General features: G+C 37.3%; 1 protein-coding gene across 1 annotated transcript in view; it reads right to left on the bottom strand.

Moving 5' to 3' along the window:
* The window catches only part of PARD3B (par-3 family cell polarity regulator beta), a 1,010,919-nt gene that overhangs the window by 460,546 nt on the left and 524,484 nt on the right, over positions 1-25,889 (bottom strand). The window contains exons 5-6 of the mRNA XM_030325489.1: positions 9,652-9,740; positions 867-953 (exon numbers count right to left, since the gene is read on the bottom strand). Coding sequence (XP_030181349.1) covers positions 867-953; positions 9,652-9,740 — 176 coding nt within the window. The remainder of the gene's footprint in view (positions 1-866; positions 954-9,651; positions 9,741-25,889) is intronic.

Below are 25,889 nucleotides of genomic sequence, written 5' to 3'. Positions count from 1 at the left end.
CAAATTAATTAAAATCATATCATGAATGAGAAACTGATTTTCTTTTAAGAAAAGCCCTTTCTTTTAACATAGCCCTTGTCAATATCAATCTGTGCTAAAGGCAGTCATCTTATTGAACAATGACATATCTGATACTAGTTTTGTAAAGTTGTTAAAAGAATAGTAATATTAACTCTCAGACACATACTTTCATTTCCATCAGTAAAACAAGTTTTATATTCAGTTAGGTGGACATGAATTTCAAGAAATGCTGACATCTAAATTCTCATTTGCCACTATGGATTTAACAATATTATTTCAAAAGGATGTGGTATACTATTTTTAAATGATTACAGTATAATTTCAAAGGGATGTGGTATACTATTTTTAAATGATTACATTTTATTTTAGAAAAAAACCAGCACAATGGCATTTTACTTATACTTAAAATCATGAAAACACATAGCTTCTGATACAGCTACTTATAAAGCTAGAATATTTATTATTCTAAGTTCTATATACCTGAGCAGTATCAGGAAATATCAGTTTGGATTACTATACTCACTTTTGAATTGTATTTAGGAACATGAAAAAAATTCAGTGGTAATATTTGCCTAAAAATACGTTAAAATCTTTTCCAAGCATTCTGTTTACTACATGTCACTGATATGCAGAAACTGTTATAGATATTATTTATTTTCCATTGTATCCTATAAGGAAATGACTTTGTTTCCAACACGTAAGTGGCCAACAGACATTATATATTGAGGTATCTATCTGAATAACGGAGATATACATTTAATCCTCTTCTGAAATGTGTCTGGGAAAATGAGCTGAAGTCAAGTTTTTCATTAGCATGAGCTTCTGATATAAAGAAAACATCTTACCTTCCACTCAGAGATGAAAAGAAAGGCACTACATGTATTCCCAAGGGGCCTTCTTCCCCAGAAATCTCCACTGTTCTTGTCATATCACTGGGGCAGGGGAAAAAAAAAAAAGAAGCATATTATAAAAAAAAAAAAAACACAACTACTGTAAATTCCACAGCAGAGAGGAAATCAAAGGAGTATATGATTTGCTGGTATTTTCACGAGATACAGGAAATAAAAATGTTTAAGACTATCTGATTTCTATTTTTTTTCCCCAGAAGAGAAACAAATGGAAATAACGACCCACAAAAATAACTTCCTATTTAAGTTAATCTGCATAAATCAACATATTTAAAAGGATGTACACAAAAATGAAATTTCTCCCCATTGAGACACACTTGAAATTACTCTACAGATGATAAAATACATGGAATTAAGCCTATCTATGCTTAAGCATAAAGTAGGCTCTCCTCTCCAGAACAGGAAAATTGAAATAAAATATGTATTTATCAGAAAAAGCACAGAATTACATTTTACAACAGTGAAGCCACAGTTGGTAATACATATGGGCATGTTCAGAGCATTATAAATCAAAACTTACACTTGCCTTTCAGTAAGGCATCAGTTGTATTCAATGGAACAATTCTAAATTTTCACCTCCTACTTTTTTTTAGAGGTAGAAAAAGAAGTTGTAAAGCCTGGGGAAAATGTATTATAGAAAGAAATAGAAAGCCTGACCCGCCTAACCTACTCCAGATTAAGGAGAGGATGAGCTAGAAACATTAATGGATTGTGTGTATGACTGAAATATACAAGACATTGGGAAACTTTGAGTAATAAAGAGCGGAACTAACAAGTTTTTATGAAGATGAAAAATAATAACCGTGAACAATTATTGGCTCCTTTAATCCCACAGACAGAAAATAAAATTGCCAGAGGAAAAATGATAAAGTTGAAGCAAACATCCCTGTTATGGAAATTGTAAGCAGGTCTCTATTGTTTCCTATTTACATGAAAATGACCTGAAACTGGATGTCAAATTAAGAGCTACAGCTGTTACAAATGCTTTTCTGTTCCAAATTGAAAATGGTGAAATTTTGGCTCCTTGCTAGAAAGTTGAGAACAGCATAAGAAAGTAAAATGCCTGATGAATTCACTCTGCATTTAGTGCTCTCTGAATTATCAGCAATCTAAAATAAATACATTAAATATATTCTCATCAGTGGACTAGGCTTATTTTTAATGTGTTTCTATTGCAAACTTATTATCATTAGGAACTGTAAAAAAGAGCATGTCAGTTTCTAGCATTTGTGGAATATGATGGAATTTCAATCTGATAATAAATTTCAAATGAGTTTTGCTCAGATATTGCTGATATATTTAAAACTTGTTCAGTCAAGCAGGTTATATCAGAGGCCTCGAGAAAAAGTTAAAAATAAAACAAATCTTAGAGTGATAATATCATGGGATAAAATAGATTCTTCTTGATACTTTCAGTGTGAGAATACAGATATTATACGAATACACATATATATGAAATACTATATGTAGGTATACATTATATGCTCTGAATATACAATATCTACTGGGAAGAGAAAGTTGTATAGCTTTTAATGGGCCACAAAGCAACAATTTTTATATAATAACCAATTTATAGTTCATTTGTAGGTATTTGAGGAAGAGTAAACCCAAAGTATTAACACTCTAGGGTAATGGTACTGTTCTAAAGACTTTTAGAAACAAAGACAAAAATCTCATTTAACCACTAAAACTTTTCTTATCTCTACCTTTATTATGTATTTTTATAGTTTTGCACTTAGAACATAACACAAATCTTTCCTAACAAATGTATTAAATATCCATGTGCTAATAGCACTCATATGTATTATATTGAGGCTTTTGGAATGTAAGTGTTTAGTATAGAGTTCAAAATTTCAGCTTAATAATTTCTAGAATGGCTTTATGATTTTTCTTATCTATTTTGCAAACATTTCTTTACCTAGCTCAAAACCCCTCCTGTAAAACATAATAAAGGGGCGCCTGGGTGGCGCAGTTGGTTAAGCGTCCGACTTCAGCCAGGTCACGATCTCGCGGTCCGTGAGTTCGAGCCCCGCGTCGGGCTCTGGGCTGATGGCTCAGAGCCTGGAGCCTGTTTCCGATTCTGTGTCTCCCTCTCTCTCTGCCCCTCCCCTGTTCATGCTCTGTCTCTCTCTGTCCCAAAAATAAATAAAAACGTTGAAAAAAAGAAAAAGAAAAAAAAATTAAAATAAATAAATAAAAAAAACATAATAAATGTTACGTATTATGCTGATACCTACTCCTTAGGAACTAACAATCCTCTATTTTTACACTCACTTAATAAAGTTAATCTTATAATTTGTTAAAGCAATCAATCTTGTTTCAAAACACTACAACCATTTTGGAGATGCAGTTTAAAGGTTCATTTATACTTTGTAAGTTTCTCGTTTTCGATATCTCAGAATAAGCCCATGCTATCTATATACACAAGAGTCACAATAATTTGGCAAGAAGGATATGTGACAAACGTTAAACTACTATCGTAAAAATATTATCCCAGAAAAAAAAATCATAAAAGACTTTTGATTTTGTAGACTGTAATATTCAGGAAGTTATAGAGAATTAAATATTATTTAATATTTCAAGTCATTATAAGTTTTATACATACCATGTTTTGCCATGCTCTTCATAAAATGCTATCCATTATTCCAAGATGGAAAGAAAAGCTTTTGAAAAAGGAAGCCTGACAGATGAGTCCATATATTTTTATTTATTTTAAAAGTGCGGAACAAAACTATTGTGTTATATGTACCTGCTGGAGTTCTGCAGCATTCTCTGTATATGCACCTTTCATGAAAGATAAACACAGCAACTAGGGCTAGACACAATTATTTGAATTCTAATCTCATAAAGTGAGATTTTACTACAACATGGAAATATGCTATTAATGCCATTTGTTTAGGCAAAACACAGAGTAGGGTTCAGGGACCAGCGAGCAGAAAGCATACACATTAATTTACGTTTTGGAGGCAGATTGAGAACGGAAAATTTAGAGAATGAGGTGGAGAGGATATTCTAGCAGTGGAAAGAAAAAGGAACTGGCAGCTTCTTGTGAAAAACAGATTCAAAATGAAACGGGGGTAAAGGGTAAAAAATTACACCGAGAAAAGCTAAAAGCTGTGCTCGGATCTAAACAGCTAACTTTATACAACTTTCTAAAGACATACTAAAACCAAAGCAGACAGTCACAGAACATTCAATCCAATAGTATTAATCAAGCTAAATGTTCTAAGATCCAACCACCGCAGTGATTCAAGTAATTGCTGGGAACCTGTTATTAGATAAGATGTTAGGACAAAAGTCTGGGTGAAGGTACAGAATAAGAGGTTAAAAGTGAGCCTGTCATGAGCAGCTACCTTGCAGGAACTCACTATGTCGTTCCATCCAGAAGAAACACATGAAGCTTGAGGAAAGAATACAAGAGCTGCAGACAGGTCCAATTCCTCACACAAGGCAAACGGGCAGCATTTTTAACATTGAGATTATTCAACTCAGTCACAGGCCACTCACTTAGGGTAAGGGAGAGACAGAACTGAGTGTAGGTAGTGGGGGATATCTTGCTTTGGAGGGAAATCATGACTAACTTATGAAAGTAGAGAGAGAAAGTGTATCTTAGTGGAGGCTTTGAGCCAGATGTCTGAGTAAATCATTTAAACTGAGACCAAAAGTATCAGTTTCCTCATTTGGACTATAAGGAAATAAAGATAAATTCCTAATAGAATGGTTGGTTTAAGAAAAATTAGAGAACATAACATATACATCATATACACAGTACCTGGCATATACAAAAGGTTCAATAAGTATCAGCTATTAGGATGATTATTAAAACTTTTTGAGGGAATAAGTTTATGGGTTAAAAGGAAATTATCTCAAACTTTCCATTTTTTTCTCAACTGATTTCTTCAGTGAGACTTTTATTTTTAAAGTTTATCTATTTTGAGAAAGAAAGAGAGAGAATAATGCTTGTGTACAGGCAGAGGAGGGGCAGAGAGAGAGAATCCCAAGCAGGCCCTGCATTGTCAGCATGAAGCCTGATACTTGATCCCATGAACCCTGAGATCATGACCTGAGCTGACATTAAGAATCGGGCACTTAACCCCCTGAGCCACCCAGGTGCCCCCTCAGTGAGACTTTGAAATATTCTTTAAAAAAAATTTAATGTTTATTTATTTTTGAGAGAGACAGAGAGAGACAGAGTGTGAGTGGGGTAGGGGCAGAGAGAGAGGGAGACACAGAATCCGAAGCAGGCTCCAGGCTCCGAGCTTCCAGCACAGAGCTGGACCTGGGGCTCAAACTCACAAACTGCGAGATCATGACCTGAGCCCAAGTCGGATGCTTAACCGACTGAGCCACCCAGGCGCCTCGACTTTGAAAATATTCTTAAGTACTGCAGAAGTGAGGAACACATTTCCTTCATGATGACTGGTGCCATAGACAAGATGATGGGCAATAAATGGGTAGAAGGTATTAGCCGGTGTTCTTTAGGCACTAAAGCACAGGTCTGCCATACAGAACAGTATTAGAGATGAAGTGAAGACAGCAAGACCTCCCAGAAGAGTTTGTTGGAGGCATGGAAGTCTGCTTGGTCATGATGTCTTGTTGATGAAAATATACTGAGTAAATCACGTATTTTGTTGTTGATGGTGGTGGGATTCATTTAATATACCTGAATTCAATGTATATATTTATTGAGTAGTAGTTCCAATGAGGATGTTCTGCAGGGAAAACACAGAGGCCAATGTCTGAGGAGTTCATAACCTAGGAGCAGGTTAAGACAGGTAATAAAGAATAATACAAAGCAATGGAATAGTAGTAGTAATTGTAGTGTATTCTCAATGATTATAAGCTATTATGTGCTAACTGCCTTCTGGCATGATAACATGTACTCCTATCAAATGTATAAACATACCAGTTCCATTTTACAGAGAAGTAAACTGATACCTAGAAAGGTAAAGTAATTGCCCAACATTACATCATTTATACAAGGTAGAGTCAGGCTTCAAACTGGAATTTATTGTATTCTATAGAGCAGGCATTTTTAACTACGTGCATGTGAGTTTCAAAGCAGAAGCACTTTCCAGTGAGGCTCGGAGGAAATTAGTGCAACATCAGGCAGAGAAGCGAGATCACAAAAATCTTCCTGAAGGAGGTACATTTTAGATGGAACTACGAAGGGCAAAAAGTTCTTCCATCAGAAAAAGTAGGTGAGGGGACGGAGAGGGCACGCAGATGAGAGAACACCATCTATGCAGGAACAGTGAACCAGAATGGTTTGTGGGCACACAGACTGGTTGTGATATTAAAAGAAAAAGGCTAGTGAGCAAAGAGAAAGGAAGGAAAACATGGGGGAGGTATTGAGAAGAGAAGGTTGAACCATCAGCTTGAGATCAAATCTCAAAGGGATAGGTCAAATTTCACACTGAAAAAAAAGCACATTTAGTTTTACAGAAAATGGAGCCAGTAAAGGTGTTGGTACTAAGAAGTGGTGTGATAAATGCTGTGCTTTAGAAATATTCATCTGGCAATGATATGTGGGATCTATTAGAAAAGAGAAAGACAAGATAGAGATTGGTCCTTGAGACAGGAACTAGTAAATCACTACAATAATCTGAGAGGTAGTAGGGTTTGAATAATAATTACAGGAATAAAGGATGGACACCCGGGGATAGTTCAAGGGTTTGTTGTTGTTGTAGTTACTCTTTTTGACACAGACTCTCCCAATAATTTGCCAAATGAATGGATATCAGAGGCAAAAAAATAAAACCTGATGGCCATGTTAAGCCTGGAAAAAAAAGGTAAGTCTGGAGGAGGCTAACTTGGAGATGTGTCAAGGAATAGGTTGAGATCGGGAATGAGGTAGAATTTAGAAATGAGGCGAAGGTTTTTTGCACATATTGCTTGCTATTAAAAACAAACAAACAAACAAACAAACACCCAACAGAAACCTCTTGTTCCATCATGTTAAGATCAAGATAAATTGAGTAGTGTTTCATAAGACATACATATTGTAAGATTATTTGGAGAACTCCTTCTAACAGTTAAATTTCTTTAAATAAATGTGTTAGTAATGGGTGAGCAGTTAATAGGTATGCTTATGATGTATGCAGCAATGTGTTCTAACCATTCACTGAACAAATATGCTGCTATCATGTTCCAAGACCTGTACGAAGTGTCAGGAATCCCTTGGAGGATTCCCAATTTTATATGGGAGAATGACAGTTAAAATAAACTGTAGTATGTGTGCTAACCATAACTGCAGTAGCAATTAGTATTTATCCAGCCTTTCATTTAACATTGTGCTAAGTGCAACTTCCTGTGCTAAATCTCATTTAATCTTCAAAATAACCTATATGATCATGTTAGCCATTTTCCATATTAAAAAAAAAATCAAAAGGTTAAATAATTAGTCCAAAGTCACATAGGCAGTGTTCAAACTCAGGATTTAATGAAATCCAAAGGTTCAGGAATGAAGGAATGGTTTGATGAATGCTGTGTTTTAAGAAATTTTATCTAGTAGTGATATAGGAGATCCATTAAGATAAAGAGAGATTGATATTCAAGAGAAGAGATAGTAGGTTGTTACAACAGTCTGAAAGGGAAAGAAGGCTTGAGCAGTGACTCTTGGAATTAAAACACAGGAATAGGTTCAAAACATTTTGAGATGGACTCTGGAAATAATTTACTGGCTTCTATGTCACCTACATTGAAGTGAGGCCAAAGTACTCTCCTTGGGCCAAGCTCTGTGGGATATCATGTTCTCCTTGCCCCAGGAGAATGCTGACCATGGAACACAGCCAAAAGCGACTTCCTAATTCCTCTTCATTTGTTTCTTCATCATCCCATAGCAGCTGGAACCTATGTCCTCTCCTAAAATTATAATCTCCAAGCTTTCAGCTGCTGGCTGTGCATTCCATGCTATTAAGATCCCTCTCATTCTCCCTCTATCCTACCCAAGAGCCGGTAAGTGCTGAGAGTTTCCACTTACTCTACTTTCTGAACTTGACCCTGATTTCAGCTCATTTCTCCAAACTGGCATTCACCACATTAAGTTTCTTACCATGAAATAAAACACCAAAGAATACGGGAAGATGTACATAGCAGGTAACACTGCACTCTAAGAACTTGGAGACAAGAGTGGTTGGGGTAGACTGGGTCTCTAGAAGTTACTTAATTGCTCTAAATTGCAATTTATTAGCCTACTAAATGTGATAAGACTTTTGCAAAAATGCTGTTTTGATAATCAAATTATACATATGCATACATATATTTTAATTAAAGATTTTTTTTCTTAATTCCTATACTCTATTCCTCTCAATTCTTTGTACCTGGAGGAAGTTTAGCTACTTTGTTCCTCTAGGCATAAATCAAACAACTGTTCACTCAACAGCATCTATCTACCTAACATTTAGCCAAGATGTTAGCAAACTTTACCAAGAGCTAACATTGAAAAAAATGAAATTAAACGCAAATAGAAGAAGAGTATTACATACATTATGTCCACCTCCAAAAACAATCTTATCAAGCTTCTCAAAAGACAGTGCCCAGGAGATTTCATATACCAAAATTTTAATGTTGTGCATCTCAGTAATCAAAGAAATATAATCTAAACAGGACTACTATGTCATGTGGCTATAAATTGTAAGCCTCAGGAAAGTCTGCACAGTATTTCAGTGTGATAAAGGATGATCACATATTTTTTTTAAAAAGCTAATTCCATGTAAAATGCCTGGCAACTATTAGTAACTGGACTGAATGAAAAGAATAGGTTGAGTACATGAATAACTGAATGACTGACAACCTCAGAAGCATCACCTCTGAGCGCTGAAGCCAATAATCTATTGAACATGGAATTACTTTCCCGGTACAAAATGTGAAGCAACTTAGAAAAAATGACGGTAAGAATGGTGGTTGTGGTGGTGATGATCAGCACCCCCCTCCTCATAACAGAGACTATGGTGACAATGGTAACAGTAACAGTGGTAGCCAACAGCAGCCAATACCCCCAGGGCTTACTCTGGCCCAGGCACTGTTCAAAGTGTTTTACATACACTAAGTCATTTCATCTTCATACCAACCCTCTCAAGAAGGTTTTAATATTATTTCTGTTTACAGACTGGAAACTAAGGCAAAGGGAGATGAGTAACTCGCCTAAGCTCATAGAACTGCTAAGCAGCGAAACTGGGAGCCAAACCCATGCAATAGCGAAGGCAGAACTAGAAATCAGTGTAGAACAAAGGCAGTGTCGGTTAAGTGCGAGAGCAAAGGACTTCATATAATGAGTTACTTACATTAAAAACATGAAAGATCCTGGGTGACAGACGGGATTCATTTTACATACATTGAGTAAAATATTGCAAGATGGTGAAAACACAATGCAAACTAATATTCAAGGAGCTAACGTCCCTGTAAAACACTCAACCAGAATGAACTCCGAAAATTCACTTTAAACTGTTGTTCAAAGGGGAAAAAAGCAATTAAGAAATCCAGGTTGCAGAAGAGTTGAAAGACGTGGAGGCTCATTCCTATATGTTTGTCAGGAGGCTCTCATATCATAAAAGGAAATAAAAGAATGACTAATTAATTTTAGAATTGGGAAGGTTTCACTCCACTATGTTACTCATCTTCATCTTCCCTATAAAATAAAAAAACAACAGCTACAAATTGTGAAAGAAACAAACATCAACCTGAAATAACTAAAATACTCTGATTAACGTAAAGAGAATACCTCAATGCATCCTTGGTTTTCAGCGATGCCAGGAGTTCTGTCTGCACACCATTCATAACTTCTCCATCTTCTAAGTTCTGTGTGGAATCCTGTAGTCAAACAAACCCATGAGCATGTGGATGCTATGCATTTAGAACTGAAAATTTGAATAAAATGTCTCAATGTGAGGTAGCAAATGGTTTTCCTCTAGATATACACAGTATGCTCCAATTTCTTTGAAGACTGGAAACAGGTGTTAATCTTTTCAGGGCTTTCAATGTTCTTTTTTCTCCCATTTGGTTTCTGAAATACTCAAATGGGCCATTTACACAAGCCAATATGTTAAGAGCTGTGGAATACATCATTTAGCTTCCTGCTACTCAACCATAAGCTTTTGGGACTGAGTGTTTTACATCAGCAAGGAAAAGGGGTACCAAAGGGAAGGTGCCACTGACAGGTGGTGATGTATTGGCTTTAATGTACTGTACTTGCCTGCACCCCCTGGTGACACTAAAAATATAAAGAAAGCAAAGTCCATGGAAAAAAAAAGTTGCCTGGAAAGGTCACTTCGGTCAAAAGTGTAACAGGACTGTGGCAGGAAAAGAAATCCGGAGTTCTTATTTTGTCATAAGACTTTCACTCTGAGAATGATCTTCAGCAGAGAGAAACTAAAATTAACCACTTAGTTTCTAAAATGGTAAGCACTCTTCCGCTACAGAAAGGGAAAAGGGTCAGGGAAGTAGAGTCCTCCAAGACAGTGGCAAAGTTGAGTTGGCTGTCACATAGGGAGAATGGATTCCAAAAAGCAAGTTGATTTAGAATCTCACTTGGAAGGCATTAGATTTCTGTTAGGCTTCTGAGCTGTACTTTAACAGAGCGGTTCTGCAGATACACCACTCTTTAGAAGCAAAGTCACAGTGTTCTTCACGGACTCAGGTTTCACCAAAACAACAAACCACATGGAGAAAGAAAGACCTGTTGTCAACAACCACACCTGTAAACAGAACATTCATGGATCTGACAGCATCATTTCAACAACAAGGGAAGACAATATATCAGGTCAGAGGTTGGGCATAAAGGAATTAGGTTCATATCTTGAAGAAAACAAGATGTGGAGCCACAACTCAAGCAGCATGTCATTGTGAAATGAGTAAAATGTATTTCACTTTTATTTATTTATTTATATTTATTATTTATTTATTTTTTAAATTTATTAATTTTTGAGACAGAGACACAGAGCGTGAACAGGGGAGGGTCAGAGAGAGAGGGAGACACAGAATCTGAAACAGGCTCCAGGCTCTGAGCTGTCAGCACAGAGCCCGATGTGGGGCTTGAACTCACGGACCGTGAGATCATGACCTGAGCTGAAGTTGGATGCTTAACCGACTGAGCCACCCAGGCACCCCTGTATTTCACTTTTAGACTGAGTAGCGACATCTCACATTGGCTTGCGGGTTTTGTGGAGGACTTGGTCTACACTAGATTTTTCTTTTTCTATTTCTTTTTTTTTTTAATTTGTTTTCTCTTTTCCACAGGGATAAAGAAAGGGAAGAAAATCTAAAAGGCTAAAGAACACTTTTTAGTTTAGGGCACCAAATCTTAAAAGATGAATGTCTTTGAAAGCTTTCAAACATTCATATTATTATGAAGGGCTTGAGAGATGCTTACAGAGAAAAGAGGGCTGGGCAGGTTACAAAAATACTTAGGCAGACAATTCAACAAAATATTTGAACTTGTGACTATTGCACATGTCAGAACACTTGATGGCTGCATTTGTCGAAACCATACTTTCCTACCTGACCCTCTTACACAAGATGAAGTGCTATGAAGGGTAAGGACATGTCTAGTCCTCTGCCAAGTACACAACACACAGAGCTCATTTAGTGAATGTTAACGAATGCATGAGGTAGAATGGCATTGTATTAGTTTCCAAATGCTGTGTAATAAATTACTCCCAAATTAAATGGATTAAAAACAACAACAACAATTCTCTCTCATAGTTTCTGGAAATCAACTATTTAGAAGTGGCTTCAATAGGGGAGTTCTGGGGCAGAATCGCTCATGAGGTTGCAACATTTTAAGATGTCAACAGGAATGCAGCCTCAAGCACTGAGAGGCTTCACTGGGGCTTTAAGACCTACTATTTCTTTTCTTATAGAAGGCACATTATGATATAATTCACATAACCCTTTTATTAAAGGTTATTTAATTTATTTAAAGGTTAAAGTGTATTTATTTAAGGGTTATTAAATTAACCCTTTTAAAAAGTACAGTCTATTTTAGCTTATCCACAGAATTTTGCAATCATCACCACTGTCTAATTTTAAAATAATTTCAAAACCCCAAAGAGAAACTGCATACCCATGAGCCATCACTCCTCATTCTGCCTACCTCACTCCTGGAAATCATTAATTTAATTTCTGTCTCTAAGAATTTATGTCTTATGAACATTTTATACAGACAGAATCATAAGATATGTGGCTTTTATCACTGAGTATAAGGTTCTCAAAGTTCATTCATATTGTAGCATGTGTCAATATTTCACTGCATTTTACGGCTAAATAATATTCCATTGTATCAATACACCACGTTTTGTTTACCCATTCATCACTCGATGGGCATTTGGGTTATTTCCACTTTTTTTGATTATAAATAATTTTGCTATGAACATTTGAAATAATGTTCACTTGTGAAAAAATGTGGCTAAGAACCACAAGTTCTTGTGTGCATATGTGTTTTCATTTCTCTTTGATATATACGTAGGGGTAGAATTCCCGAGTCATATGGTAACTCTGTTAAACATTTTGAGGAACTGCTATACTATTTCCAAAGTGTTGCACAATTTTACATCCCTATTGGCAATAGATGAGGATTCCAATTTCTCTCAGTCCTCGCCTTTTTGCACTTTTTATTTTTCTTTCTTAAATTTGAGCTATCATAGTGTGTGTGAAGTGGTTTTTATTTTGCACGTCCCCAATGGCTAATGATTTGCATTTCTCTATAATGACCAATGATGCTGAGCATCTTCCCATGTGATTATTGGACATCTGTACCTTTTCTTTGAAGAAATATCTAAATATTTATCCTTTTATTACTGAATTTTAAGCGTTCTTTAAATATTCTGTACACAGACTCCTTAGATACATGATTTGCCGATATTTCTTCCCATTCTGTGGGAGACATTTCTTGAAATTTCTCAATGTGCCCTTTGAAGCACAAAAGTTTTTAATTTTAATGAAGTTCAAGTTATCTTTTCTTTTTTCCTATTGTCACTAGTGCTTTTTGGCGTTGTATCAAAGAAACATTGCCTACTACAAGGTCACAAAGATTCACTCCTATATATTCTTCTAAGAGTTTTTTTTTTAATGTTTGTTTATTTTTGAGAGGGAGAGAGAGAGGGGGAGAGAGTGAGCACACACGTGTGTAGGGAGGATCAGAGAGACAGTCTTAAGCAGGTTCCACAGAGTCAGAGCAGAGTCCAATGCGGGGCTGGATCTTAAGAACTGTGAGATCATGACCTGAGCCAAAATCAAGAGTTAGACGCTTAACTAAATAAGCCACCCAGGAGACCCTCTTCTAAGAGTTTTATAATGTTAGCTGTTGTATTTGGGCATATAACTATTTTGAGTTAATTTCTGTACACAGTGTGAGGTAGGGATCCAACCTCAATCCTTGCATATTTAGCTGTGACTGAACCATCGGTTCAAAACACTATTCTTTCCCCATTGAGTTGTCTTAATCAGAACCCTTATCAGAACCCTTGTCCTTATCAGAACCCAACTGAGCAAAACTGTAAAAGGGTTCATTTCTGTACTCTCAGTCATATTCCATTGATCTATACTTGTGTTACAGTCTTGATTATTTGTTGTATACGAAGTTTTGAAATCAGGAAGTGGGAGTCCTCCATATTTGTTCTTTTCCAACTTTGTTTTGGCTATTCCGAGTCCCATGCATATTCATACAAATTTTAGATTCAGAACATCAAGTTCTGCAAGAAAAAAAAAGCTAGCTAGATTTTGGGAAGAATCACATTGAATCTGTAGATCAATTTAGAGAGCATTAGCATCTTAATATAAATAAAGGCTTTTCATCCATGAATGGTTAACAGTGGCTATTAACGAAAATAAATATTTTCTTTGGCTCTGTAATTCTTCATAGATATATAGCTTCGGAATGTCAAAGAAAAAATTGGGATATATGTTATAAAATTTTAACTATCTTTGCCTCTTTGTTCTCTATTTCAGGTGAAATTTTCTTATTTATCCCTTGCTAAGTTAAGAAAATAACACACTTTCTGGTTCAAATCAACATGCTACAAGTTAAAATACCTTTTTTTTCTAGTTCTAGTTAGATGGTAACTAAAGGTTCTATTTATGTCAACAACATACTTAATGCTCTGAGTATCTGGAAATGTCAATTAGAATCTGAAAGCAATATTGGGCCAATTGCAATGTGATAACCTGCTGAAGGGTAATTCTGAACTGACTGTGGTTTTACAGCAATCGTGTCAATAACTACAGCCTTAAAAAGGCACACACACGTTCACAGACTTCTATGTCTAAGACAAGAGTTCTATTTTAAAAGTAGCATCAAAAACTTTTTGCTTTTCCACAGCTATCAAAAAAGGACAGTTACTATAGTTTATCGTCTCACTAACGGGCAGTGTTTGTCACTTGCCAAAATCATTTCTATATACTGCAATAACAGAATCCTTTGATATTCTCTAGAGATGGGGCAGGCGGACAGAGGCTCGGGGCTTCCTGCAAGGACACAAAGCCAATTCCGAATTGACTTCAACAACAGTGTAGTCATGCAGTGCTTCAAGACTTATAGACAACAGCAGCTTATTTTTTGACAGGGTCCAAAAGATCACCTTTTTCCAGAAATTGCAAAATATCTGACAAGCAATAATTTAAGAGCACTTGGGCTTTTCCTTCACTAAACTGCATGGTGAAAAGTCACGAAATCACACATATCTAAAAATGAATTTTTTTCCCCTCATAGCTTATTTAAATAACTTGGAGAAAAATCTGTAGAATCTGACTTTTAAATTGGGAAGTAAAGGGGCAAAAATAGTCTGATTATGAAGAGTGAGGGGTATAAACACCTGGTGCTGAACAGCCACTAGATTTAACTTTAGACTTGAGAAATATTAATTATGTGATTTCAAATCCCCAAACTTGCCTCTAGAAATAGTCAATGGTTTGAGAAGCTCTATACTTAATTTTATTAATAAAATTATTTTCTTAATGTTAACTTAAAAGAGAGAGATGTGCTCCACTGCATAGAATACAAGGGTATAAAGCAACTTCAAAATTTTTTTTGTCTCCTCCTTTTGCCCACATTACAATTCTTTGCTCTCTAATAAAGTTCAGCAGGAGGTTGTGTCTGGCTGACCAGGCAGAGGCCTTGAAAGAAGCTTGTCCTTTATCCCTTTGATCAGAGCAGGGAACATATCCTATGTGGCTCTCACAACAGACAAGTTTAATTACTATAATTTTTAAAAAGTGAACATTTTTAGCAACACTTTCAGGATCACGGGAGCATTTCTGACAGCCAGAATGAGTTGGATTTAAACATCACTGCACTATTTTTAGCCTTAAAATCAACACTTACATAAATATTCCCAAACCAATTAGCAGCAGCTGGAAAGTAAAGGTGTTTACATTTAGTTAGCACTACGCTAACAACTGCAAGGGCTCACAGGCTGCATGAAAGGGGGGCCCAGCACCGGGCAGGGTCCTCCTCCCCAGGGCAAGCGTGGTGTTGGCACCAGGCTATCATTTCATATCTCAGTTGGCAGAAGTCACCGATTTCATGCAGGAGAATGTTTTCGGGATGGAGCCTCATGAAGTTATACATCCCCAAATAGACTGAACACCCTTGATAAAACTTTTCGGGAAGAAAACGCTACCCAAATTCTCATTGCTTTTCCCTGGCTGACCACAGCTCTACAACAATACTAAAAACAGTTTTACAGCTCAGTTTTTCATGTCTCAGCTGAGAACGAAAATTGATGTGCCGTTATCGATGGATGCCTTTGACATATAGGTGAAAATACACAGCCTTGATGTCTTCCCCCCGCTCAATGCACCTTCGCCACATTTGAAACCACTTGCCCACAAAATTTTAACTGCAATTGAGTTATGTTTCAAAGCTCAGGTGCATATTATAACAATATTTGCATTCTCAAAAGCCAACTGTAAGTTTCTTTTGAAATCGCACATGAATTGTAGAATGAGAGTAATAGAAAAATTATACAGAGAAGATTTGAACGTCAGGTTACGTGCCTGATGCTCATACATAAACATAATGTAAATGGTAAAATTAAAATTCTGGGCATAATTTCAGAATATTTGTTTTTACATTTTAGAACAAGAATATCTCTGCTAAGTAAAAACAAGTTGTATTTGAGAAGCACACATATGAAATGATCATGCATTTTGGTAGTCAAGTGCTGTTATTCAAGCCTGACCTAATATATACTCTTCAGGCCTTGGGCAATGCCTCACCTTGGGAAATCTCTCAGTTGGCTGCACAGATACTACCTCAAACTGTTTCACTTCTAGCAATTTCACCATGCCCATAATTGACTTTATATGCATTTTTTCATATTTTTATTTACATATATTATATATTAAATTCTATATCCATATGTCTAGAAATTGGCAAGAATTTCAAATCAGAGATGTTGAAATGCTGGTCAAGTTTCCTAAGAATGAGAACAATTTATTTTATTTTTAACAGTGATCCTCAAACTTTGGCATGCATTAGAATCACCAGGAGCCTTGTGAAAACAGATTATTGGGGCCCATCTGAGGTTCTGATGTCGTAGGTTAGGGTAAGCCCTGTGAGTCTGCATTTCTAACAAGTTCCCGATGCTTCTAGTCAAGGAAACACACTTTGAGAAACACTGCCATATAGCGACTAGTGCAGATCTTCAGAAATCCTTGATGATATTAATTAAGCACTGGAAAGACTGGTGCTGATGAGCCAGTCTAGTCCATTCATGTTATAGCTAAAGAAACTGAGACCCAGTTTATTGTGATAATGACAAAGCCAGAATCTAGGATTCTTGATTTTCAGTTCAGTCTTTTTTCTGTGTATCATAGGAAATAGCTGCTGACCTATGAATGCTGACATTATTTTTATGGATCTTTTTTTCTTTCAATGACATTAACAAAAACTCTAATAATGTCTTGGATATATTTTATCTTTTTTCAAAGATCTCGAAATATGTCATATAAAGCTAGCTCCATATTCTTGATAATCCTAAATAAATTCTTGGAAGTCCTATTTTAATTTTACACATGGACATAGCCCAAACCAAAAAGATTAAGGTCTTGTCCACAGTGAAACTTAGGATCCATGTCTGCTAAAATTTAGGTCCGTGTGTAGGCGTGTTAACATATTTACATTGTAACGTCTCTTAGTTACAGATTTTATGCAAATAGAATGAAGAAACAGCATCCTATCACAAAACATTAAAATACATTATTTACATGAAAAACTATCAAGTGTTTCATTATTCTGAAGATTGAGCTCTACTAATTCCATTGCTTTTAGATAAAAAGTTATTTTGGAGGAATACAATTAATTAGATCATAAATTATTAGTTCCCAAACCTTGCCTATGAGGTGGTTGTGCACTCATACACACACACTGCTAAGGCACAAGTAAGTTACCTGAACGGATACGGGATAAGACTGGATGGGATTTAAATGATTCTGGACTTCGGAAAATACACTAAAAGCCAGCCGTCTTCCAGTGGACTGTCTCCCAGAGACTGCACAGTTGGAAATGACATGCTTCCCAGGTTAAATCCCAGTGACGACACAGAGGTGGCCATACCTTGTCTTCATCTGGTTCGTGTCCAAGAGATGTTGCGTAGTTTGCACAGGTTTAACAAAAATACATTTTAAACCAATGCATAGTAGTAAAATTAAGCTCAGCTCTCAGACAAAGGAGAAAGTTCCCAATACAAGCTCTCTCAGTGCTTTGCCTAGTGACCGGACACCTAATCTCTTGGACCTCAAATTCATTATCTATAAAATGAAGACAAGATTTCTATTTCCATTCCAGATATAAAATGTCCCAGTGCTTAGTGAAGGTACGCTACAGAGTAAGGCAGGTAAGCCCCCACTGAAGAAATATAAAAATTCTCCAAGAGATCAATTAAGAGTGATTATTCATTAGAACAATTGGTTTCTTGGAAAGCTTCTCCTGAGAAGCAAATTCTCATAGAAATATATAATTTTATACTTTCTTAACATACTGATTCTAAATAACTTTTGAGGAACAATTGTATGGCATGAGGTGAAGCATACTTGAAATAAGCCCTCCCCTCTCTACCTCATTATCTTATATTCTATGCTCTTTTCTTGGATATTTCCTTTCCTTCTCATTGTTAATAATTAGCACAGTTAGAATTCATTGTTACGATTTCCCAGTATTCAGACTGAGGTTTCAGAAGACAAATGGAATTTTTTTAATAGTTTTTTTTTTTTTAAATGTATACCCTTTATACATTTTACCTGCTGGGGTTGTTGGTAATTTTTGCTTGTGTGATTCTGGTAGGAATTTATAAAGTGGCCTTGATAAAGGCCTGATACACTTGATATCAGGCAGTCAAAATCCAGTATGAATTTAAAGAGCGGGGGGGATCTGTCTTATTTGTGGGATCTGGGTAGAATAGACATACTGACCAATCTCATCGAGGTATTAAATGATAACCACCATTGATGTCAGGATCAGCATGTCACCTGCTCTGATCTTTCCACAGAAGGCCAACACCAATGCATGGCTGTGTCCCAAGCAAACATGTTCAATGAAAGGCTGCTTTAAAATCTTTAGAAATGCAGAAGTTCAGAAATTCAACAAGGAGATTCTGCAACCGCTATTTTAATATCCATTGTTCTTACACCCAACACATTTCACAAAGTGCTGAAATGAAATGTGGAAAATACATGTATTTTTTTCCAATACAACACTGACACAAACGTACTTATTTATTTTAAAAAAAAATTTTTTTAACGTTTATTTATTTTTGAGACAGAGAGAGACAGAGCATGAACGGGGGAGGGGCAGAGAGAGAGGGAGACACAGAATCGCAAGCAGGCTCCAGGCTCCGAGCCATCAGCCCAGAGCCTGATGCGGGGCTCGAACTCACGGACCGCGAGATCGTGACCTGAGTCGAAGTCGGACACTCAACCGACTGAGCCACCCAGGTGCCCCACAAACGTATTTATAACATGATCCCCTTTGGTTTATAATTAGATTATTGCCCCCACCCAAGTTAGAGCTAATTTTCCCTAGTTTTCTATATTATTAACCACTGCAAAACCACTTGAGCTTAATGCTGAGGTACAAGATAATGCTGTATGGGACTGAAAGGGTGTCAATACTGAACAACACAGCATGCTCTCCCATAAGGGTCTGCTTGAGATCACGCTCCCACCGTAAAACGTACACTCAAAGGTGCTGTGAATATCTGCTTCTCTCCCATTTAATCCATTTAAACTGTACCATCTTCTCAAATATTTAGAATACAGAACTGTCAAAGTGGACAGTTTGATGCCTTTGGGGCCTCATGTGTGTCTACAAACCATCACCCAAAGCTGGCAAATATAAAAAGACTTAAGGAAGTTGGGATAATTCAGCAATTACAAAAAAAAAAAAATCCCACCTTAATCGTTTTCATTTTGCTGGCTTAAATATATTTCAATCAGGTATGACTCAGGTAAACGTACAATGTGCTTTTAGGCAAAGCTATACAAATTCCAGGTTTGGTTGGGAGAGGGTAAAGATAAAAGGACACGTTATTAAAAGAATAATTTTCATTTCCATGTGCATTTTGCTCTTGCTTGCACAGGCACACTTCCCTGCTGGGCTTCACTATGAAAATCTTCGCTATGAAAATGGGATACAGGATATTTTGAATCCATAGACTAAGTCCATAAAGACTTGTTTCAGGAAGGAAAAAAAAATAGCACAAGGAATTATGTGTGTGATTAGCTGAGTGGTAACTTTCAAAAATATTTTTAAAAGAAAGTCAAAAGTGTTGAAAAACCCTTCATAATTATCAGATGGGGTACCAAGTTTACAACCCATCTTCATTCATGTTCAAGGACGTATAAAAAGTCTTTCTTTTTCTTAATGATTATTTATTTTTGAGAGAAAATGGGTGTGCGAGCAGGGAAGGAGCAGGGAGAGGAGACAGAGGATCCAAAGCAGGCTGTGCTGACAAAAGACAGCCTGATGTAGGGCTCAAACTCACAAACCCCGAGATCATGACCTGAGCCAGTCAGATGCTTACGAGTCTGAGCCAACCAGGCACCCCCAAAACACTCCTTATGGCCTCCATCCTGTAGGCATTTTACTTTCTTCTCATCCAGCCCTAAACTCTCCTCCCCCTCCACGGGCACCTGCTCCTCTCCTATGACCTCCATATATCTTCCCACACAATCGTTTTGCCGTTCATCTTGTCATGCCTGCATCTTATTTCATGACACCTCTATTGGAAGCCTCTGGTTTTAAAAAAAGCGATCTCACTAGCTTATGTTGGAAGACCAACTGAAAATAAACATTGGGGAAGAAGCTTCTCAGACAACGTAAGGGGCACTTGAAGCAATCTTGGCCATGACATATGTGCAGAAAGGAGAACAGCAGGAGGAGCGAAAGTACGGCACACAGAAAAGAAGTAGGTAAGGCAGAGCCAGCTGTGCTGTCTTGGGTGTTAACAGCATGTGGAAACAGCTTTAAAGAAAGTGCAGAGGTCTGAACTGCAAAGAACAGCTGTAGCCAAGGGTGGCAGTCAGCAAAATCCATGCTTCTGTGTTGTGTCGTGTTCTTTGCTTTTTTCTTTAGATACAGAGATACAATAGACAACTGGGGAGATTCAGCATAACTAGCTATACCTAGACTAGGTCATGTATTCTGATCACGTGAGGAAGCCGTCGTGCATTTCTGTTCAAAAACAAATGTTCTCTATTTAAAACTATACAGTGCTTGTGGTATAAGGGAAAGCTGTGCCCCATGAAGAAGATCTCATTGGTCGAGCTGTCAATAGCTAAAATGTATGCTCCATGAAAGCAGTGGTCTTGTTCACTTGTATAACCCCAAGCCCAGAACAATGCTTGGCACAGAGTGGATGCGCAACAAATATCTAGACACACCAGCCATGAGGAACACCACTGTTGTCTAGCAAATCTCTATCGCTCCTCTAATGCCCATTAACAAAACAAGCACTTTCTCCTTGAGCTCTCTGCACAGATTCAGTCCTGCTCCTCAGGCCACTTTCGTGCCACACAAAAGTTCTATATTCATTTCAGGGTAGGCAGGGCTTCCTTCGCGGGTCTGTCTTGCTTGGTTCTCACATCCTCAAGGTGGGGAATGTGTCTTTTCCATCTTGTACACCTATCACCTAGCACAGCCCTGAAATATGATGAATATTTCACTTTAGACATGTAACTAGATAAAGAAATCTTTTCCCTTGAAATGCTTTCCCTTAAAGTCTCTTAGGTAACATTGGATAAAAAAAGAAAAAAATATATATATATATTTCAACATTTGTGAACTCTCTACAGCACACAGAGTATTACGCTAGACTCTATGGGGGGGATTCAAAGATGAATATGACACTGTCTTTGCATTCAAAGCTGCAAACTAGCTGGAACTATTGCCAGAGGCATCTCTGGCAAGAGAATTTAAAGTAGAATTGAAAGCTAATCTTTATTTATGGATTGAAATAATTGAAGTAAAATAATGCACCGATTTGTACCTGGCTGGTTATGTTTCTTTATATATGCTTTTATATTTTATTTATTATAATGTAATTTAAAATGACTTCCATTATTTATAGAATGATTTTAAGCCAATATTTAAAACCACCTAAGTTCCATGGTCGCTGGAAGCTGGAGTTTGCCAGGTTCTTGGCGGCTGGGAAAGAAACACCACCATGCTGAAACCTCCACACCCTGAGCCTCTAGACCGGAGAGTGCTGATCATGGTGGGGACCTTCCACCGAGGCAGGTCCATGAGTGAGGCCCCACGACTGAAGCAAAGCTGCTTTGTAACTTTTACTCCATGTTCCCCTCTTCTTCCAGCTGTCTCATTTCTTTAGATACGAACATAGGTCAAGGTGAAACAACCTCTTGGTTCAATTGTCTTCTTCACTGTTTTTCCCTCCTTGGGCACCTCCTTATCCTTCAGTGGTATATCACTTCCTAAATGCCTCCAAACCCTCCTTCTCCTCCAGTTTTTCCAAGAATTCCCTGAAGCTCCATCACAAGCTCAAGAATCTCAGCAAATATCTCCTCTACCACCTAGATTTCAATGAAAACTGACTTTCCCAACTGAAACCACTTCCTCAGCAACCCTCTGAAGTAGGACATGTCTGTTTTCTTCATGCTCCCAACCCCCATCCTGGAGCTGCTTCTAGACTGAGATTCTTTGTCCTCTTTTGGAACCTGTGGCATCCTTCCTTGCCATTCCCTTATCATTGCCTTCACCTATCAGTCTCCACGTTGGTCCTCCAGCGTTTCCTCCTGTCCCATTATTTTAATTAATTTACTCATCTACATCCCCCATGCCTTCTCTCATTCTCATCCTGGTTGATTTCCACTTCCCCAGGGCTCTTACACCTTTACTTCACCCTGTAACATCTTGTTTCTGTTTCAGAAACTATGACCAAAAGCAAAATCAAACATAGGAAGCCAAGGGTGGGGCGAAGCTAAGTCCTTATGACTCACCAGTGTGATGTCTTATGAATCAAAACATATTAAATGATAACTTAGCCAGGGCCAGCAAACCCATGAGCAAAACAGGATTCATTCAGTCCACACACACTTATTGTGGGTCCATTGTGCCACACACTGTGCTAGGTACTAGGAATAAAATCATATATACCCCTCACCTTAATGAGCTCCTTTTACAGAGAAAGAAGCAAGGCAGCTAGAGAGAAGATAGTAGCAACCAGCCTCACTAATAATTACTTCTGTGTGCTCTAAAATTCAACTCAACTAAGCACCAATCAGATCCCAACTGTAGTGCTATTCTTTTTCCAACCTCAACCCCTTTCTGTGTATAACAGCTGGTATAAGCAAATAGACTAACAGAAATTAATCATTATCGAAAGCAGTTTTAGTTTTTGGGTTTTGGTTTGTTTGTTTCGTTTTTTTTTTTTTGTTTTTTGTTTTTTTTGGATCATAATCTCACCTGCAAAACTGACAGTAATGGTTCATCTCCCAGCTCAGACACACATATGCATATACGCACAGAATTGTGCATAAAACTTCAGGGCTTTCAAAACTCCCCAATCTTGACATTGATCTGAAGGTTAAGATCTGATATTTACCTGCTCATCTAAGCCTATATTTTTGACAGAATCATAAGAGATTTGTAGTACAGAAATAATGAATGTTTTCACAGACATATCCTTATATAGTGATTGTTACAGGGGACAATATCTGAATAGGGCAGGTGGCAGCTGCTATAGATAAAAGGCCAGAGTGGATTTGGGAGGGTATCCCACTGATAACACTGCTCATCTACCTTCCCAAGAATCTCCAGGGAGGGGATATGCACAGTACAAACATCCCTTCCAAATCTGCCAGCAAATGCAATCTTTTCTGAAGCCTCCTTGACAAGCTAAGTGATTCCTGCACATGGACTTCCCAGTGTGAGTGACTCACATCGTGCCATTGCAAAATTACAAATTATTACATGCTCTGGACCTTTGGCTTACATGCAGTATATATGAGATTTCAAATGTTAAATCTATGAGTACTAAAGCTTCGATGTTCTTGACAGCTGCGCCATTTGTTGGCTATTCTGAGATTGACAAATTTCGCCCTCTACTACTTAAATCTCTTCCAATCACTGCCCCCAAGCCGTTACTAGAAATTTGTGGTATACTCTACAGATTTCTTAACTCACATTTAGAACTGCTTCTATTAGACAATGATGATTTAATCCAAATCTTTGAATCCCATCCAAATCCACCAAATGGGCATACCTAGTGGGGCGATTCCATGGGACAAGAAATTTAAGCAATTTAAACTGGCAGAGGATGAAACTCGCAGACTATTTAGAGTTTCTGATTCCTCTTACATAAGAGCCACAATCCAGCCTTATGGTGAACTTCCAGAATCACGGGGCCAATATTCCACATAGCACGTACATCAGTGCCATTTCTCTCGCCTCTACATTCACCAGGCTTCAAGAACACAAGTACTTACTCTTAGTAAAGGTTGTTGGATCAATGTCATCTGAAATTCTCATGAAAGTTCCCATGGCTTTGACTTTGTGAAGTTGGAAGAAAGCAAGCCATGCCAGTCTGCATTAGATTCCCTGCTTGAGTTCCGTCAGTGGACAGTGGACACTCATATTTATAGAACAAATAAGTCAGCGAGCAAACCAATTCACTCATCCTGTTGCCTGCACACCAGACTCCACCTCTGCCCATCCTCCCAAAGAATAGTGGGCCAGTGTGCTTTTTCATAATTGCATATAGAAATAACAAACAAAAAAGAAACTATATCTTTCTAGTCACTCAGCAAAATGCTGATTTATTAAGACTTACAAATATTTGAGTGTTTCCTGAACTATATTTTTAATAAATGACGAATATAATAGAAATGAATGGTTTAAAAAAATAAAGTGGCTATTTTCCAAATCTGCCAGATCACTACTTACTCAATGAGTCCCATATGAAAAAGAAGCAAGCTTTCTGATCAAAGCTTCCCCTGGCCTGAACAAAATAGAGATTTTCTTTTTATTCAATTTCTGTTAAGGTTGCTGCCACAACACCATCACCCCAGCCCTCAGCCATGTCTAATCAGTGACGCAATCTCACACTTTTAATGAACTCCCAGGGTTGCATAGAAAAGTGCATGCTTCCTGACAGATAAGGGTTTTTAAACGGAGTGGTGATGTAAACCCCTCTCTTCTCTACTTATTACAAGGGAAATACTTCTACTGTAGCTGAGGGCACTCAGGTGATGTGCCTCTACAAAATACAGCAAATGACCTCTTCACTTGTGAGGCAATCACAGCAGATTAAAATTACAACATTTAAGGGCTCTTCAGAAGAGAATGACAACAGGAAACAAAAATAACAGGTCTATAAAATCAAATATATTGGTTAACTTTCTGTGGGTGACCTTCTTTTAAGAAGTAACCAAATAAAAAATATGACAATAAAGAAAAAGCTTAATTTTTACTCATCCTTAAAGACTGAAATGCACGCATACAGAAAGGGTAATGGCTAAGATATTCACTGGGTGAAAAAGACTATGAACAAAATAATGAACTCAGTCTTACCCTCTGCTCCAGTAAATGGAGAATCGATGAGATTTCAGGTTCAGATTTGCCATCGCACCAGAAAGAGAAACATACAATGATTTGGTGGCTGGGACAGTAGGCTGAAGTGCCACGGACAATGAAGAGAATCACGGTATGTAATCTGTTTGTGTTTTTCTTGTTCTCCCCAGTCACATGGTCAGATATGTTCATGTGCATGGCTTTATGGCTGGGCACAAAGATTTGGAGCTTGTAGGGAAGAGAGGTCATAAGTTTTGCACCACTCTATATACTCTGCGCTATAAAGTCAGAAGTTATTCATATAAATCTATATTATTGACACTAAAGGGTACCAGAATATGCCCCTCCAATATATTCCACTAAGGCAAAAGGATTATTTTGAGCTAAAGGCAATTGAGAACAGCAGATATAGGGAAATACTCTTTATGGCACCCCAATGCCTAAAAATAAAGTATGAATTTCCTCTTTTGTAAAGGAAATTTCCATTTGTAAAGATACCTACCTACCAGGAAGATAGAATTCCAATAGACAACTCTTATCCCTTGACTCTTACTTGCATAACAAGACAGCTTATTTACTATATACATTTCCTCTCCTTAACTTCCCAAAGCTTGCTTCCCAAGCTCAGAATTCCCAAATTCCTTTTCATTTATTTAGCCCAAAATAATATATTAGCCTCACCCATCTGGTGAGCCTTGAGACACAGTTTTGTGAACTCCTGCTGGTGCATGTGTATGTACATAACTAAGACTGTTTTTTTTTCTTTTGTTTATGTCTTTTATCAATTTGATTCTTGGGCCCCCGCTACTGAATCCAGAAGAACAGAGGGACAAAGATTTGTCCTCCTCTCCACCACAAAGAAGTTGAGACCAGGAGGCACATTTAAAAAAAAAAAGGAGTAGAAAGGAAAAAAAAAATGAGTCAGTAACCATTTTGAT

This window comes from Lynx canadensis, chromosome C1 (genome assembly GCF_007474595.2).
Source record: "Lynx canadensis isolate LIC74 chromosome C1, mLynCan4.pri.v2, whole genome shotgun sequence".
Classification (NCBI taxonomy): Eukaryota; Metazoa; Chordata; class Mammalia; order Carnivora; family Felidae; genus Lynx; species Lynx canadensis.
The sequence above is the reverse complement of the archived record's forward strand: the minus strand, read 5'-3'. Positions and strand labels throughout refer to the sequence as shown.